Genomic DNA, 16,321 nt, shown 5'->3' with positions numbered 1-16,321 from the left:
CCATAAGAGACATTGGCTCTTGGACACCGAAGCATGTACGTACTGCCTGTAGTAGCGCTGTTCTCTGGTGTCTGTTTTTTGAGAAGGACCTGGTGGCACAGGGCTGCAGAGAGCAGGGTGGCAGGGAACTTCCCAAAGAGGCTGCGAGGCCACGCTTGGTGCTGCCCTGTGAGCTGTTAGCAGGCAGAGCTGGGAGCCAGGCGCTGCTGCCTGCCACGGGGCCTGCCCAGCCTGGTCGTGCAAGCAGGGCATTGCGTGGGGCTCTGTCGGAGGTGTGTGATCTCAGCTTCTGCCTCCAGTCCTGCTTGGAGCCCCTCCTGTTGCTACCCGTCCCTCCCCCACCGCCACCACGCCCAGCACCTGGAACCAGGCACTCTGTGACATCAGCCCCGCATCCAAGAGAACCCCAGGCAACAGGAATCCTGCAGGCAGTACGTCGGCAGCCACACTGGTGGTGACAAGCCCTCGTTCTTGCAGCTGCCACATGTTGCTGGTAGTGATGGATGTTCTCCTCCTCCTCGTTGTCCTGCTGGCCATGTGCTGTCCTGTGCACGGCACATGGGATAGCTGTGGGTAAGTGGCCTGAGGCTCTGGGGGGGAGATTGGGCAACCCTTGTGAGCTTCTCTGGAGGGGTCCTGCTTGTCCCCCATGGCCATCCCAGAGGTTCTTGAAGGCCATGTGGGAGGCTCAGCTGCTTGCCAGCATCCAGGCTACCGGCACAACTCGTCTACGGGCTGAAGCAGAAAGCGGGGCGAGTGGAGCAGGCGCACGCCCCATGGGTTTCCTCGGCCCTTCTGGCCATGTGTTGTGGGGAGGGAAGACGGCTGGACTTTAGCCAGAACGGTGCAAGCCATCCAGCAACATAGTAAGGAATTTCTGGTTACAGGGGGAGCTGTGGGCGGCCCATTGCTTTTCGCTATGGCAAGTTGCGTATCGTGGGTGGCACAGATGCCCAGCCAGGGGTCTGGCCCTGGATCGTCAGCATCGAGGCTCCCTTGGAAGGAGGCATGGCGCACATCTGCGGGGGCTCCCTCATCAGGCCACAGTGGGTCCTCACATCAGCCCAATGCTTCATCGAGGCCAGGTAAGAAGGACCAGGGATTGGGGCTAGCCCCACACACTAGCAAGTGCCCTGAGCGCAACAGCACATGCTACTCCTGTCCCGTTACTCTGCAGTACGCCCAGTGACTGGGCACTCCGGAGCCCTGCCGAGAGGCTGCTCAGGAGAAGGCTGAGCTTGTGCCACTGCTTCCCAGCAGTCCCCAGTTTGAAATTCCTTGAGCCCAAAGAGCATGTGGTCTGTCGCACCCTCCCAAGCACTGCTTTCCTCTCTGCCTTGCCAAGCAGAAGGCAGGGCGACTGCTGTGCTGCTGCAGCATGTGGCTCTGCTCCCTCTGAGACCTCTCTCCATCTGCCTTCCAGGAACATCACCATGTGGCAGGTGGTGGTAGGTGCCACCCGGTTGACTCAGCTGGGCCCTAAGGCCCAGGTGCGCAACATCAAGCGGCTGCTGGTTCACCAGCACTACAGTAATGTCACTCAAAGAAACGACATTGCCTTGCTGGAACTGGAGCAGCCTGTCCAGTGCAACAGCTATGTACAGCTTGCCTGCGTGCCCGATGCCTCGCTGAGAGTCTCGGAGCTGACAGAGTGCTACGTCAGTGGCTGGGGTGCCAGGATTGCAAGAGGTGAGCTCCCAAAATGTAGTCACGTTGCGTGTGCAAGCTTGGCCAGCTTGGGGAGGCAGGTTGCTCTTCCTGACGGCAGAGGCAAAAGCCAGAATCAGGCTGTGGGGACGTATGCCTCTTAGAGAGGGAGGCGTGAGCCACTGACCCAGAGCAAGGCAGAAAGGAAGGAGCGGTCCAGCGCCTCCCCACATGCAAAGCCGAGCCCCGGGATAGGGCTTCAGTCACGCAGGGAAGGAGCAGTGAGCTGCTGGGTGTTCATTTCTTTCTGTGCTCTTCACAGCTGGAGGATCGGCATATGTGCTGCAGGAGGCCCAGGTCCACCTCATTGATGCCGGGGTCTGTAACAGCAGCGGCTGGTACAAAGGGGCCATCCACACCCACAACATCTGTGCTGGCTATCCGCAGGGTGGCATCGACACCTGCCAGGTAGGAGCGTGCTACAAGCCAAGCCCCGGCAGCACGGGCAGCCCTGCCACAACTGCCCAAACCTGCACCGTCACGGGCTTTTCCTGGCCACTCACACTCCCATTGCTGTGTCCCACTGCTGAGGGCCTTACCCCCCTTCCCCTTTTGCATGCCTTTGCCCAGGGCCTGCCTGCCTTGTCCCAGAGGCCTGGCACTATGTCCACAAAGCCCACCCAGTGCCCTTGGCAGCCCAGAGCTTCACCATCCCAAACGTGCAACATCCTTCTGCAGCACCTGCAGGACAAGTGTGCCGCAGGGAGAGTGAGCCCTGCCTTACAGGCCCACCGCCCCCTCCCAGGCAAGCTTCTCCAGAGCTTGGCTGGCCACTAAATACAGCTCTGGAAGTGCCACGAGAGGGAAGGAGCCAGCCACTGGGCTGACGGTGGCCACCCAACAACCCCTTTATCCTCTCTCCTCTGCTGCAGGGGGACAGCGGTGGGCCTCTTGTGTGCCAAGACAAGAGCGCTGACTACTTCTGGCTTGTTGGCCTGACCAGCTGGGGGATGGGCTGTGCGAGAGCAAAGAAGCCCGGAGTCTACACCTCCACCCAGCACTTCTACAACTGGATCCTGGAACAGATGGGCCTGCACACAGCAGTAGCGACTACTGCAATGCCGCAGCCAGCCTTCACCTCCACTCCTGTTCAGAGGCCAAGGCCAACACCAACAGAAGTGGGAAGGTTTACACCCTGCCCATTTCCAGTGCAGAAGCTGCGGGATTTACTTACTCGGCTGCAAGAGTTTGTGCATTTCCTAAAGGGAGAAAATTTTTGAGCAGTAGGACGAAGAGGATCCAGGGCTGGCTGCAGCGCGCCACCACCATTTCCCGCTGGGGCAATGCCTGCTGATGCAATGGCGGCCTCAGTGTCAAAGGCCTGCTCTGTCCTGCCCGCGCTCCTCTCAACGGAAGAGCTCAGCTGGCTGAGTCCCTGCAATAAAGTGTTTCATTTCTGTGGCTAACCAGGCGCCAGTCCTCTTCAGTCTCGTGTGCAAGGCCAGGACTTCCACACCCGGCACCTGCCGAAGGAAGCAGGCTGCGGACAGACAAGTCGGGCACAAAGGGTCACAGCAAAGGGCTGAAGCTCTGCCTGCTGAGCAAGGAGGATGAGGGTGCAGTGGAACAAGGGAAGGCAGGTCACTGCGGGGCTCAGGGCCTTGGGGATGGCAGTTGGAAGCACAGAATGCCTTAGGCCCGCTCCTGGTGGGATCCCTGTGTGCGTCTGTATGAGGCGCAAGCGAACTTGAACGTGGACTCTCAGGGCCCAGGAAACAGAGATCTAGAAAAACCCAAGGCTTGCACCAGGCACTGCTGAGGGAGCCTTGGCTTTGAGCCCCACATATGACATGGACTTAATTTCTAGACCGTTATCTGCGTCCTCTATGAACACGCTGTGCTTATGAATCCAGGGAGTGAAGCTGTGTTTCTGTTTCAGTAGAACATGCCATCTTGATCCTCTGGAAACCCAGGAAAGGCCTGGACTGCATTCACATGGATGTAAGCAGTGGTTACATCTGCCGGGATGCTTGTCAAGGTATTGCTTTGTCTGTGTCAATCTGTTTTGCCCTTCACATTCATTGTGGCACTCTCTCTGTGTGTATGTGCATGTCTGGCTCTTTGGAATACAGCTGCACGCGCGTGGGAATATCCATTTAGGTTGGCATAGGAGCAGCCCCCCAGGTGCCCACCTCATTCAGATCAACCAGACCTGAAAGGAGAAATCCCACAGTGTTCAGAAGCCTGCCGGCTCTAGCTGCTCCGTAACAGAGTGGGCAAGGAAACCCAAAGCAACTCTGCGGCAGAGATCACCGGGTGGGCAGGGAGGCAGCACTGGCTCTGTCATATAAACTCCCAAATTAGGGGACTCTGAGTGAGTGCTAAACTCTCATATTGTGTTGAATTGCATGTGTAAGACTTGTGTGCACAAAGGTGAGGTCAAGCTGACCCCCTGTAAAGTTGTCAAAATTGATGACTGAAGAGATTCCTAATTAAGGGCTTCAGCCTTGGGAAGGACGGGAGAGAAAGAAGAGATGATGAAAAGAGTGGCTCACGTCACTAGTGACATCACAATGGCACCATGAAGCCCCGCTGGCTGTGGGCATACTCCCTGGATACTGGCCGGCCACAGCCCGCAGCGGGAGGGTGGCCATCCCGCAGCAACACTGGCCCCGCATCACCACCACCATGTGCCAGCGGGTCTGCTGGGCACTGCCGCCATGCAGGAGACAGAACAGGAGCCCCCGGACCAGCTGCCAGCGCTGACGGTGCAGTGGCACAGGGGCAGAGGTGCTGCTGGTGTTGGCAGTGGCGTTGGTAATGGCACTGGTGCCGGCTGGCCCCACGGCCGAGGGCTGGGAGCAGTGATGGCTGCAGCCGCTCAGCGCTGGTGAGATGGAGATGTGCTGGTACATGGAGCTGGGCAGGACCGGTCGCCATCCTTTGGCCCAAATGCACTTGCATGCTTCCACTCAATTGCCTGCCTCTGTGTGTGTATGTTCTACCCGTTCTTTAAAAAATTGGCCAGAAAGAAAGGAAAGCGTTTATGCACGCTCGACACAAAGTAAAGTTTGACCTTGTGGCCCCTCTTGAGGCCAACCAACCGGCAGACGTCCCCTAAGGATTCTCACAGGAGTCAAAGGCTTCACCATCCCCTCTCTGGAGGAGGAGGAAGTGCATGTTGCTGAAGCGACCACAGAGCATCTGCTCTGCTGTTCAGTGGATGGGCAGGTCAGCGGCAGCATGAGAAATGCTCCCTTGTCCGACATGTGCCAGATCACTCCGAGTTTGCAGGCTCTGGCCAGCAAGTGAAAACCAAAAGCCCAGGAAGGGAGAACTTGGCTGTGCAGGGTGGGGTGACAGCACAAGTGGAAAGAAACGCCAAAAGACAGAAGCAAGAGGCTTCTGGCGGCCAGAAGATTAAAGAAAAAAGGACAGAAATGTGAAGAACGAGGACAAAAGATAAGCAAGCCCTCAGCAGCATCAGGAGAAATTTTTCCTACTGGCTGTTTCAGGTGCAGGGATCACAACATTCACTCTTCCCACTTGGCTTCCCACCACCACCTAGAGCTGCCCATCACAAGCCAGCCAGAAGCTTTATCAGCATGAGGCTAACCTTCCAGACTTGAATTCTGTGACTGACACCACAACATTGCCATTAAAACCCAACCCAATCCCAAGTAGTGTTTCTCATTTGGGTCGGGGATTTTCCCAGCTGAGAAAGATCTTTGGGGAGTTTCAACTCCCACGTTCAATTCCACACTTACTGGTTCTGCTGATTCAGCTCTTCCAGGCTGCTCAGTTCCCCAGACCAAAGGAATTGCTGCATTCATGATTTCAGAAGGGGCTTCCATTTCCTCTGCCTTATAGTCAGCTTTCTTCGTTATCGAGTAATATTCCAGATATAACTGTGCCTTCCAGGCATTCTGTTGTGGAATATGTATCCCACCTTCATTCTGATCAAAAGTTATCTGTGCTCCAGTTCCTTCCATAAGCCTCTTCCCATCAGAGGCGGGGGACATTCTCTCATGTACGATCATTCATGTGTAAAGAAAGGTCTGGGTTCTCAATTTCCCATGGCAGCAATCACTGACATAGAAAACTTCCTCGTAGGTCCTTTACAGCTCTTAGCACAGACTCTTGCTCCTGTACCAACTAAGAATGTCACTGTTTCACTCCCCAGCTTAACTGAAGCCAGGCTTTCAGCTGGGCAGTAAGTACAATTCCTCAGACCCCGGTTCCCGTCAATCTGAATCTTTCGTACCAATCACAGGCAGATCTGCCTCTGCAACGGATGCAGGCGGGGGGATCTCATTAGTTGATTGTTTCCTTAGTCATCTATTTTCCCTGTGTTCTTTTTCCTCTCAAATCACACACTGATCTTTCCCCAGAGGGACTCTAGTCCTTAGATTTCCTCCTCTTCTTTGTCCTCTTCCACGTTCTCGTCCTCTCGGGAAACTCCTCCCTGAGATGAGCTTTGGATTTGGGTAAGTGCCAAGGCTGGGGCATTTTGTTTCTTTTTATTTGCTCTTTTTTTTTTTCTTTTTCTACCACACAACCCCCCCCCCCAACACCCCCCCCTCACCCTCCCCCCTCAATTCCTCTCAGTTATTATAAACCTTTTAAGCAGTTTCTAGCAACCGAGTTACAAACATTTCCACGCATAGCAGCGACCTTTTTGCATCTTTCTTCTTCTATCTGGAGCTGACTACCCCACAAACAAAGCAGTGAAAGCCATTTATCCTCGCATCCTCTTCCTGAGCTTTCCCCAACACCATTCTTTTTCCTTCAGCAAAAATCTCTCCCTATTACCAGCAACACTGCCCTGAAACCAGAAATTGCACATCCTCTTCTTCATTCTCCCCTTTCAAACACCTTTTCCCAATACTACAAGCAGAACAACACCAAGGCAATTAATAATTAACTTCCCCTCCATCATTATTAATACATTACCATCAAGTATCATGAATGTGTATTTACTTCTTGTTCCATGATCCTTTCTCAAGGCCAAAAAACCAAACCCACTTATGGGACTTCTTCCCATTGTCCTTTGCATGTACCAAAAGAACATGAACTGCCATGCTGTATTGGAGCTTCCCTTCCTAGGCCATTTCTCTTGATCACCTAAGGTATAAAAGGGCCACCAGTGATGACAATATTCGGCCCATTTTTTCTGAGTGAGGGGTCACCCCAAAACTTGCTCCAGCATCTTAATAAACAACCCAAAAGAACTCTGAAGAACCAGCTCCCTCTAGTAGAATGACCAGATCCCATGTGTACAAAGTTTCAAAATCACAAACACTCAATACCTAAACCAAACCCTGCAAACAAAACTGGACAGAGGCAAAATCCAGCAAAAAAAATCCAACAAAGTTTCACATGAGCGTGAGGCAAAATCTGGGCTCTGGGCATCCGCGTAACAGCATATGGATTAGACAATTGTGCACTTCAAATATCCCAGGGGGACTCTGACCCACCGGGGGGACTTCAACTCGCGATGCAATACGACTTCTTTGTAAGCAACCTCAGTGTTTATGACCAATGTCGCTATTATCCCAGAGAGCTGTCACGGAGATTCATAGGTGTCATAGGGTGAAGCACGGGGTGCCACGGTGCCAGGCGCCAAGCATCACCGTGCCCCATCCCACAGGGAGCAGATGCCTGAACACCAGTACCCCAGCATGCCGCTGCAGTGTGGCGGAAGGCACACCCTCACCACCTTGCTGCAGCAGTGGCCCAGCTGCCAGCCTCAACCACCCAGGACCCCGCAGCTGCACCAGCCCCACACCCAGTTGCCCATCCAGGTAGGGATGACAAAGGTAGGGACATGGTGGGGGTGATCAAGGCGGGGAGGGAGATGCTGAGCATGGGGAGGTAGGTGAGTCTCAGTTTCTGCAGGGAGAGCTGAGTGTGGGAGGGTTGCCTGGGGATGCTGAATTCAGCCCCGTGTTTCAGCCAGCCTGCTCTCTCCCTCCCAGCACAATGACGAGATAGAGCTGTTGGGCCAGGACGGCTGCACCTACAGGGGCTGACGGGACAGGCAGCTTCCTCTGCTCGTGGGCAAGGAGGGTACGGCCAGGGTACACTTGGGGATGGGATCCAGCAACAGCCAAGGGGACGGCAGGGTGGGCAGGGAACCTCTGGGGTGCCAGTGTTCCCCCTGGCTCCCCCCAGCCTATCTCCCACTGCAGTTTCCTGCCAGGATCCCTGATGGATAAGGCCAAGATCAGCAGAGGGACGTGCTGGACACCGGCTGCCTGCTCTCACAGCCCTGCAGGGTGGGACCTCGTGCAGCCAGCTGGGTATGGCCCCGTCAGGGCACTGCGGAGGAGAGGGCACCCTTCTGTAAGCCGGTGGGTGGGGGTGAGCAAGGGTCGGTGCCCCCAGCCGGGCAGGGTGGGAGGGGGTCTGGAATGGGATGGAGAGGGGTGAAACAGGATGGAGGGGGAGGGCTGGTGCATGGGGCAGCTGGTCCCCGCGTTGGAGCTGGAGCTGGAGCAAGGTGGGGAGCCATGGCAGGGCAGCCCTGGCCAGTGTGGGACTGCAGCCTGTCTGCTTCAGGGTGTGGGCCAGGACCCCGTTTCGGGGTGTCTCTGGCAGGGCAGGTGCCCCTGCTGCCTGCCCCGTCCTGGGCTGGCAGAGCTGCCCGCAGCCAGCACCCGCCCTGGAGGCTGCAGGGGGGCTAAGCCCTGATTCTCAACCCCAGGTACTGCCAGGCCAGCCTCATCCCATGGGCAGCTCTGCCAGGCGCCACCAGGACTCCTCGTCCAGCCCCTTCAGAGTGACTCCAGCACCACGGCAGCTGAGCGGGAGTGGGGGTCCCTGGCCAAACCCCCACCACCCCGGCCACCGAGCAGGAAGTTAGGCAGCTCCAGCCGTCAGCAATAAAGGGTGACGGGCAGCCAAGTGCCTGTGTGGCCTGAGTGGGATGGCTCTGGGTCGGGAACTTCTCATCATGCATAAGGGCGGCTGGCAGCATGCCTCGTTCTGCAGCCATGTGTCACCAGAGGAGCTGCTGGAAATGGCCACTGTGCAATCCCCTCCTGCTGCCTAAACTCCTGAATTTCCAAACTGATCTCATTAACAGGGATATGCTGGCGGTTTGGGTCAGGCTGGGCCACCCTCTCATGTGGTTAGTTCTCAAGTGCCCACCGTCTCAAGTCATCAGAACTGATGACTGAAAGGACTTCTAACCAAGGGAGTCAATCTGGGGAAGGAACAAATAACGATAAGAATACCATTACATAAATGATGCAGAAAGAAGTCTCCAAGTGAAAAAGTTCTGGCTGCAAGAGGAGACGAGGCGGTAAGATGTTGCAGTTACTAATTTGCATTAGAAGCATGAAACTGGTAACCAATTTTGTGCCTGAATGCAATGAATAGTACTGTACGATGCAAGTACTCTACCGTATATACTGTGTACCCCCGAGCATGTTGGTGTGCGTGTTAGGAGGAAAGCTGCCCCATGCACCCCGTGCTGCCATAACCCAGGGTCAGCTTTGTGAACTATCATTTGGTTTGGAGAGTTTTCCTGGGTATAATTTTGGTAGCACTCCCAGGGCCTGCACTGGCCCCGTTCTGCCGGGCTGCTCCTGAACCCCCTGGCTGCCACGAGCCGCGCTTTGGCCCCAGTGGCCCCTGTCAGGGCAGCTGGCGGCCCCAAGGGTGTCTGGGGTAGCCAGGCGGTGCAGCAGGAGGAGAAGGATGCTCAGGTGCTGCTGAAGGTGGTGGTGGGAAAGAGGGACCTCATCGGTGAGGGCAGCAGCAGGACAGGGCTCTAACATCAACAGGGAATCCCTGGTGTAGTGCCGCCCTCCCCTGAGCGGACGCTCGCTCTGATTGGCCGCCGGGGGCTGTCACTCTCCTCTGCTGGGGGCCGCCTGTTAGCTGGGCTGCGGGAACTATGGCGGAGGCGTCCCGCGGCAGGGGGTGCGTGGAGGCCCCCAGCCCCGCAGCAGGCTCGCTCCCGGGGCTCGCTCCCCGTGCCCCGAGTAACCCGCCGCCTCCCCCCCGGCTGCGTCCGCGCCCCCTTGGCGCCGGGCGAGGGGCTGCGAGGGAGCCCGGGGGAGGCGTCGGGCCAGGGCTCCTTTCCGCGCGGGGCTCCGGCTGAGGGCCGGGGCGGGGGGACCCCGGGGCGGGCAGCGGGGCCGGCGGCGGCGGCGGGGCCGGGGCGGGGAGCGGAGCGGCCGCTGAGAGCCGCCGGGTCGCGGCCGCGCCGGGGCCGGTGAGCGGGGGCCGGGGCGGCGAGCGGCGGGCACGGGGGAGAGCGCCGGGGGGGGCGGCGGGGCCCGGGCCGGGGCGGGGAGCGGGGCCGGGGGTGCCGGAGCCGCGCTGGGGGGCGTGGGGCTGCGCTGCCGGGGGGCGGCCGCGCTGTGCCGGGAGCGCCGGGCGCTGCCTTGGCGCAGGTGCCCGTAGCCCCGGTGCGGGCAGGGAGCGGCGCCTGCGGAGCCCCCGCGGCAGGGGGGAGTTCGGCCCAGCACCGGCGGGTTACAGAAAAGTGGCGCCTCGTAGGAGCAGGGTATCACAAAAAGCTTTCTTCGGGGAAAGTACGGGTTCTGCTTTCAGGATGGCTGCCAGGCAGAGAATCATTGATTAAAGGGTTTTTTTGCTATTACACGCTTTCTCAGATGAGCTCGTTCAGAGAGTTCCTTCGGTGCTGGAGCTTCACAGTCAATGAATAACCCAGGTTTGGTGCAGGATTTGTCCTAGTTTGGGCAGGTGCAGAATGAGTCCCCTGATACTGCTGAAAACACTGGGCAGAAGCTTGAGGAGGAGGGGAGATGAAATAACAGTGAGTTCTCAATGAAGCAAAAGCGTGGAGTTTTGTCCTTGTAGCATGCCTTACCTACTCAGATTTTTTTGGATAAGATCCCCAATTTTCATCCATTTGCCATTTTCATCGTTTGATTCTCTCTGTTTTTCTCCTGTGTTGCACAACTGGATGCAGCTGGCTGGGGAAAGCTGGCAGGCCTCAGCTGTGCAGAGAACAGCTCCCGTCCCTCCAGCTCAGCCAGCAGTACTGATTTTCTGCAGCAGCGGGAATGCTTGTCACTTCCTGGAGAAGAAAATGGGTAAAGTAACCAACATTCCTTAGGGAATGTGGTGAGGCTGTTGGGAGGCATTATGGGATACAGCGGGGCGTTACGGGGCATCATGAGATACAGGGGGGTGTCAGGCGTCTGCCTGGGAGCTGACGGTGTGGGGAGTGCCAGGACCATGGGTGAGGCAAGTGAGCCCCTGTGACGGGTTGAGGCGGTCTCCTGCCCGCTGGCTGCCTCGAGGTGATGGTGGTGGGGGGAATGGGAAGCTTCAGCCGCCCATGATCTGTGTCTGGGCAGTCCTGGAGGGGCTGGGGGCTGAGGGGAGGGAGGAGGGGAAGCAGGAGGCCACCCCACAGGCGCAGTCGCCAGCCCCGGGTGCCTCCCTAGCTCACCAGACCTGCTGAGCCTACTGTGGCCCCACTTGCCCCATGCTGCTGCCTGCCCTGCTGCAGCATCTCTCCCGCAGCTGGGCCCCCAGCTCCAGGCAGCCCCTCAGTGCTGCCATGAAAGCGGCCACTGGCCCCCCACTGCTGCTCAGGAAGGCCCTGCGGCAGGAGGGGCTCCAGCCAGGGCCAAGCGACGCCAATAATGGTCACTTGTGCTTCTTTCCCTCTGCCAGGGGCTGGGCTGAGGACGCTGCAGGCTGTTCCTCCCCTGGGGATGCCGTTGGCTGCACCTGCCTTAGGCTGGCGGAGGTTGTTTCTGCCTGGCCTTGCTCCCTCCGGAGTGCGTGTGCAAGAGGGGACCAGGGGGCACAGCCTGGCTGTGGGCAGGAGCTGCTGCGGCAGGAGCTGGACAGGCCAGGGAAAGGCAAAAGAGAAGTCGTCCAAGGCCATGTGGCTAGCAGCTGCCTCCTGCTGCAGGCACCAAAGAGCCTGCCCCTGCGGATGAGGAAGGATCCACCTCTGCAGCCCGCAGCAGGCCTGGCTGCCAGTGTGCACAGCAGGGTCTGTGCGTAACCCAAAGCGTATTGCGGCCTCCGGGCATACAAGGGAGCGAGGTTACGTGTCCAGGAGGCCTTGTCTTGTGAGGGAGAGCTGTGAGGTGAGACACCCACAGGTGACCTTAAATGGAGGACAGACGAGCGACCGCAAGGAGAGAAGGAGAAAGAAGCATCTAAAATGTCACATTTTCACAGTGGTACCAAAAGTGAGAGCCGTGGTGAGTCCTGGGTCTGTGGAACGCTGTCTCTCTGTTGTGTCGCTGGCGCTCCCTGCCACTCCTCTGCGCTGCTGTGATTTGTGTGTGTGGTGGGGTGATCCAGGCTGGACTGAAGCTGCTCTTTACCGCTCCCCCTTGTCCGCTGGACAGGGAAGACAAGATACAATAAAAAGCTCATGAGCCTGCGTAAGGATGGGGGAGATGACTGCCATTACCTTCATGGGCATAACAGGCTGAACTTGGGGAAATGAGTGTGACTGATTAGCTGTCAAATCAGAACAGGAGAATGAGCAGTAAAAGCAAATCTTCAAAACACCTTCCGTCCTGCCCTCTCTTCTGCTGGGCTTAACTTTACTCCCAATTTCCCTGTCTCCTCCCTGCAGGGGGATGGGGAACGGCAGCTGCGGTCAGTTGATCACACATTGTTTCTTCTTTCTCCTCCTTTTCCTCCACCTCCCCAAACCTTGCCATACAAACCCATTGTGTTTTGATTCGCTGTAGCTCTCCATCCTATTTGTTTGTCCTGCTTGCTCTTCCATTCTGCCTTTATCTGTCATTCTGTTGCTCCCTTCTCTTTTACTCTCTCCACTTCTGTCCTGCTCCTTTTGCCCTTTTCTTCATCCTCCGTCTCTGTCCTGCAGAGGAACAACCTTCTTTTTCTTGCTGGGAGTTAGGGGTTGCTTTTTCTGAGAATTCTGCCTGTCTGTTCAACAGTCATTGATCTGCTGCATGCTTTTCCCTTGAGGAGAAGTGCGGCGAATGAAGAGACGGGACGCAGCTTGATGCAAGCAAATGTCAATTTATTATACAGAAGCACGCGTTTTTATACACTTTCAGAAGCTGCGCCTTTTAAAACAGATTGGTTCTTGAAGCTAAGCCTTGCATACTAGGCAATCCCTGATTGGTGGTTAACTGCCAGCAATTAACAGCAAGGTGTTACCTTCCCTTGGTGCCATCCTTGGCGCCACCCGTCTCCCACTCCCCTGTGCTCTGCAAACATGTCTCATCATGTTAATTGTTGTCTAGACAAGCTCGAGCACATTCCCCTCAGCTAACTGATTGCCATGCATGGTCCTAGTTTCCAGCCCGCTCCTGCATCTCTCCCTTCCTGTTGCACAAAAAGAACCTTTGAAACCGAACGAGTAAAAACAAGGTATAAGTAATAGAACAAATAAAAAACCAACTGAGACATATTATCAATGTCAAAATAACCCACTGTCTTTGTTCCGTACAATTTTACAATTTCCCCTTTTTGTTTTTGAACAGCTGGTACCAGGTTTGCCATGTTCTGCAGGGCCCTTGCAAACATGACAGCAACCAAGGTAATAGCAAACAAACAATACTACCAATTCAGTGAATGGATGCCAAAAAGGCTGACATTTTCTCAGATTTTGATAACATGTTGCTGCAACGGGGCGCCTAAAATCCATGCAGCACATACCATCCAAATCCTCACAGCCACGTCCTTGAACCAACAACAAAAAGCAGTGGCAATTTTGACTCACATTCTTAACTGCCTACCAAACAGGGTGATTTAACTCTTTAATGCTTTCCCTGCTGTTACTCCGGATAAGAGAAGAACCGCTGCAATACGTTCCCATCATAGCCTCCTAGTACATTAGCATCTACAGAAAATTATCGACATTCAATATCATCTTCTTTTGGATTAACATTATACATAGGTGGAAGGGCACACCAAACAAGAACTGGTTCAGTCAAAAAGTTCGAAACATAGCATGCCTTCTCTGAACATACCTCTGGGGTCATTCCCTTCATTCCCTCTTTTTTTATGCAAAGAGAAACACTTTTACCATAACAGAGAAGCCCCTATTTACATCTCTGAGCCCGCACACAAACCGCAGCTGTATGCTCCACCAGGCTCAGGGCAGAAATCATTCATGTAGTTACGTAGCTATATATCACTACAAGCATGCAGACACCTATTAAACACGAGATAACCATGTTAACTTTCCTATTCTCCTTCACAATACCTAGTTGTTCTCTCATTATGAATCCTCCCTTCCCGCACTGCTTTGCTTAACTCTTTAACAGCCTCGTATTGCACAGGCTGCCACTCTCGAGGCTGATCTGACAAAATACTGAACGTGCCATAGTGACTCACAAAACCCACCACTGAAGTGCTTCCCACTTGCATTCCTGTCACCAATCCCTCAGACTCCCTTTCACCCTCCCCAAAAATACAATCAATGCATCAGGAGAGACAAGGGGGTGGGGGAAAGGTCTAGCTCCTTTTCCAGATCTATAGGATCTGGATCAAAAGGTTTATCAGTGTCAATGGAATCATTGTCCGAGTTGTCCTGTTCCCGTGCTTGGTCCTGTGTTGTGAGGGTCACTGCAATCAGTGACAGAAGCTTTGGGGGCAGAGGAGGTGTGGACAGAATCGCCATCACTGATGGTGTCTTGAGAAGAGTCGCGCTGTCGGTGGAATTTACAGCTTCCTCTGGTTTAGCACCGTTAGTAGAATTAGTCCACACTTCGCAAGGAGTAGTCAGAATTTGCCACCAAGATGCTAAATGCATTCCCGACACGGAGTTCCCCTCCACGGCAGCATCACACAATTGGCTGCTGTATGTACACACTTTCATTCTTTCAAAGTCTCTAAAGTTTCTTGGCTGCTCACCTGTCTCAATGAATACAGGTGTTATCCTCGGGGTTTAGGTTGTCCGCCTGGTCCAGACAGCAAGACGATCGTTCAGCCAAGACGTCTCCTCCGGAACGCAGCCCTCTTCCACGAGCTGTCTTTTTTATCGACCAGTTCCGTCCTTATTCTTCCAAGGCTTCAGAACACCACCATAGGGGTCACCATTTGAGGAGATTGAGGCACGGACTCCCTGATCTGACTAGAAGACCCTTCATGAGTCCATATACATCTCTTTCTGGGGACGAAGCCTGATTCCCCATTATGGATTTCCCACAGCTCACCTCTCAACTCCGGAGGGATTTCTGGCCGGCTCCTGCTTCCTTTCAGCAGATCATTCAAAGTTCTGTGGGATTCGCTGCATGTCGCTCAGATAGGCGATTCGAGAGCCCTTCACGTTAGATCCTTAAACGCATCACGTCGGGGTCACCAATTTGCGGCGAATGAAGAGACGGGACGCAGCTTGATGCAAGGGTACAATTTATTGTACAGAAGCACGAGTTTTTATACTCTTTCAGAAGCTGCGCGTTTTAAACAGATTGGTTCTTGAAGCTAAGCCTTGCATACTAGGCAATCCCTGATTGGTGGTTAACTGCCAGCAATTAACAGCAAGGTGTTACCTTCCCTTGGTGCCATCCTTGGCGCCACCCGTCTCCCACTCCCCTGTGCTCTGCAAACATGTCTCATCATGTTAATTGTTGTCTAGACAAGCTCGAGCACATTCCCCTCAGCTAACTGATTGCCATGCATGGTCCTAGTTTCCAACCCGCTCCTGCAGAGAAGGACTCAGTCTTTGTTTATTCACCGTTGCTGTCTCTGTTGTAGTAAAAATGTCTCGCCATAAGGCTCCGGTGCTTCCAAATGGCGGCTTGCTTGTCTGCATAATGTATCTGTAGTCCCGTCTCACGGAACACGTTAATGGTGTTGCAAATTATAAATAAGGTAGCTTCCTGCCATAGGAAGACAGTGTGTTGGGTTTGAAACCTTTGGGTAGGACAGAAGGAGGTTGCCATGCTGGGTCAGTGGTGAGTGCTGGCATGTGTAGTCTGATCTAGAGTTGATGTCTATCACCACTCTAGCTCTAGAATTACTCTGAGGCCCAGGGAACTCCAGTTCCCTTAAGCTGCAACCTTGGCACTTTTCCAAGCAGTGGGATGAAATTCCTCTCACAAGCTCTAAGGCAGCTTAAGGAGAAGGGGGCACAGTTTGAGTTTTCTTCCATGTAGGCATCAGGGAGATACAGTTCTGAGCTTAATACTTGATACTGCTATTAGGAGACGCTTTCAAGTGAGCTGAGTGTGGCTCTGGATACCCAGAGCTGGACAGGGTTAGCAAATGCTGATGTGGAGTTTTGGTGGTAAACTTGACCAGCCTGTCTTAATGTGCAGGCATGTTCCTTGTTCGCAAGCACTGTGTGGTCCCACCTAGGCATCTTGAAATTTTGAAGGGTCGTGGTCCCGTGGTCACATCTTGCTTTGGTCACAATGAACTGTGTGTGGTGTGCATATTTGCTTTTTAAGGAGCATGTTGTGGCTATATTTTCTCTGTTTGGCTTTGCATTTGGGAAATAATGTAAAAGTTACAGCTCAACTGAAGGAGCTGTAACTCAGCTCAAACTGAAGGACACCTGATGTGGCAGAGAAGGAGATGTCTTTTACTAATTTTTTGGTGTGTGTCAGTTTGACCCCAAATGACATTGTGTCAAAGCATGTGGCCAGGTTCCGCTGTAGATGTTGACTTGGCGTATGAGTGACTCCAAGTGTGCTTTAGGGGAGAGCTCTGTTGGTGTAGATGTGCTGAGCAGTTGTTGTGC

General features: G+C 54.7%; 1 protein-coding gene across 3 annotated transcripts in view; it reads left to right on the top strand.

The window, feature by feature from the left end:
• The window catches only part of LOC308061970 (acrosin-like), a 39,041-nt gene extending 27,196 nt beyond the window's left edge, over window positions 1-11,845 (top strand). Inside the window, exons 1-9 of one of the 3 annotated variants that reach the window (XM_080382727.1) lie at window positions 3-573; window positions 888-1,085; window positions 1,424-1,689; window positions 1,970-2,115; window positions 2,580-4,878; window positions 7,298-7,466; window positions 7,839-8,000; window positions 8,354-8,953; window positions 10,595-11,845. In XM_080382727.1, the coding sequence (XP_080238853.1) occupies window positions 485-573; window positions 888-1,085; window positions 1,424-1,689; window positions 1,970-2,115; window positions 2,580-2,927 (1,047 nt within the window). In that variant the 5' untranslated portion in view covers window positions 3-484 and the 3' untranslated portion in view covers window positions 2,928-4,878; window positions 7,298-7,466; window positions 7,839-8,000; window positions 8,354-8,953; window positions 10,595-11,845. Of the gene's footprint in view, window positions 1-2; window positions 574-887; window positions 1,086-1,423; window positions 1,690-1,969; window positions 4,879-7,297; window positions 7,467-7,838; window positions 8,001-8,353; window positions 8,954-10,594 lie in introns of those variants that run through there. The other 2 variants (XM_080382726.1, XM_080382728.1) reach the window with 2 other exon arrangements.
• Window positions 11,846-16,321: the final 4,476 nt, after the last annotated feature.

This window comes from Falco punctatus (assembly GCF_963210335.1).
Source record: "Falco punctatus genome assembly, chromosome: 4".
Taxonomy (NCBI): Eukaryota; Metazoa; Chordata; class Aves; order Falconiformes; family Falconidae; genus Falco; species Falco punctatus.
This window is presented reverse-complemented; position numbering and strand designations above follow the sequence as displayed.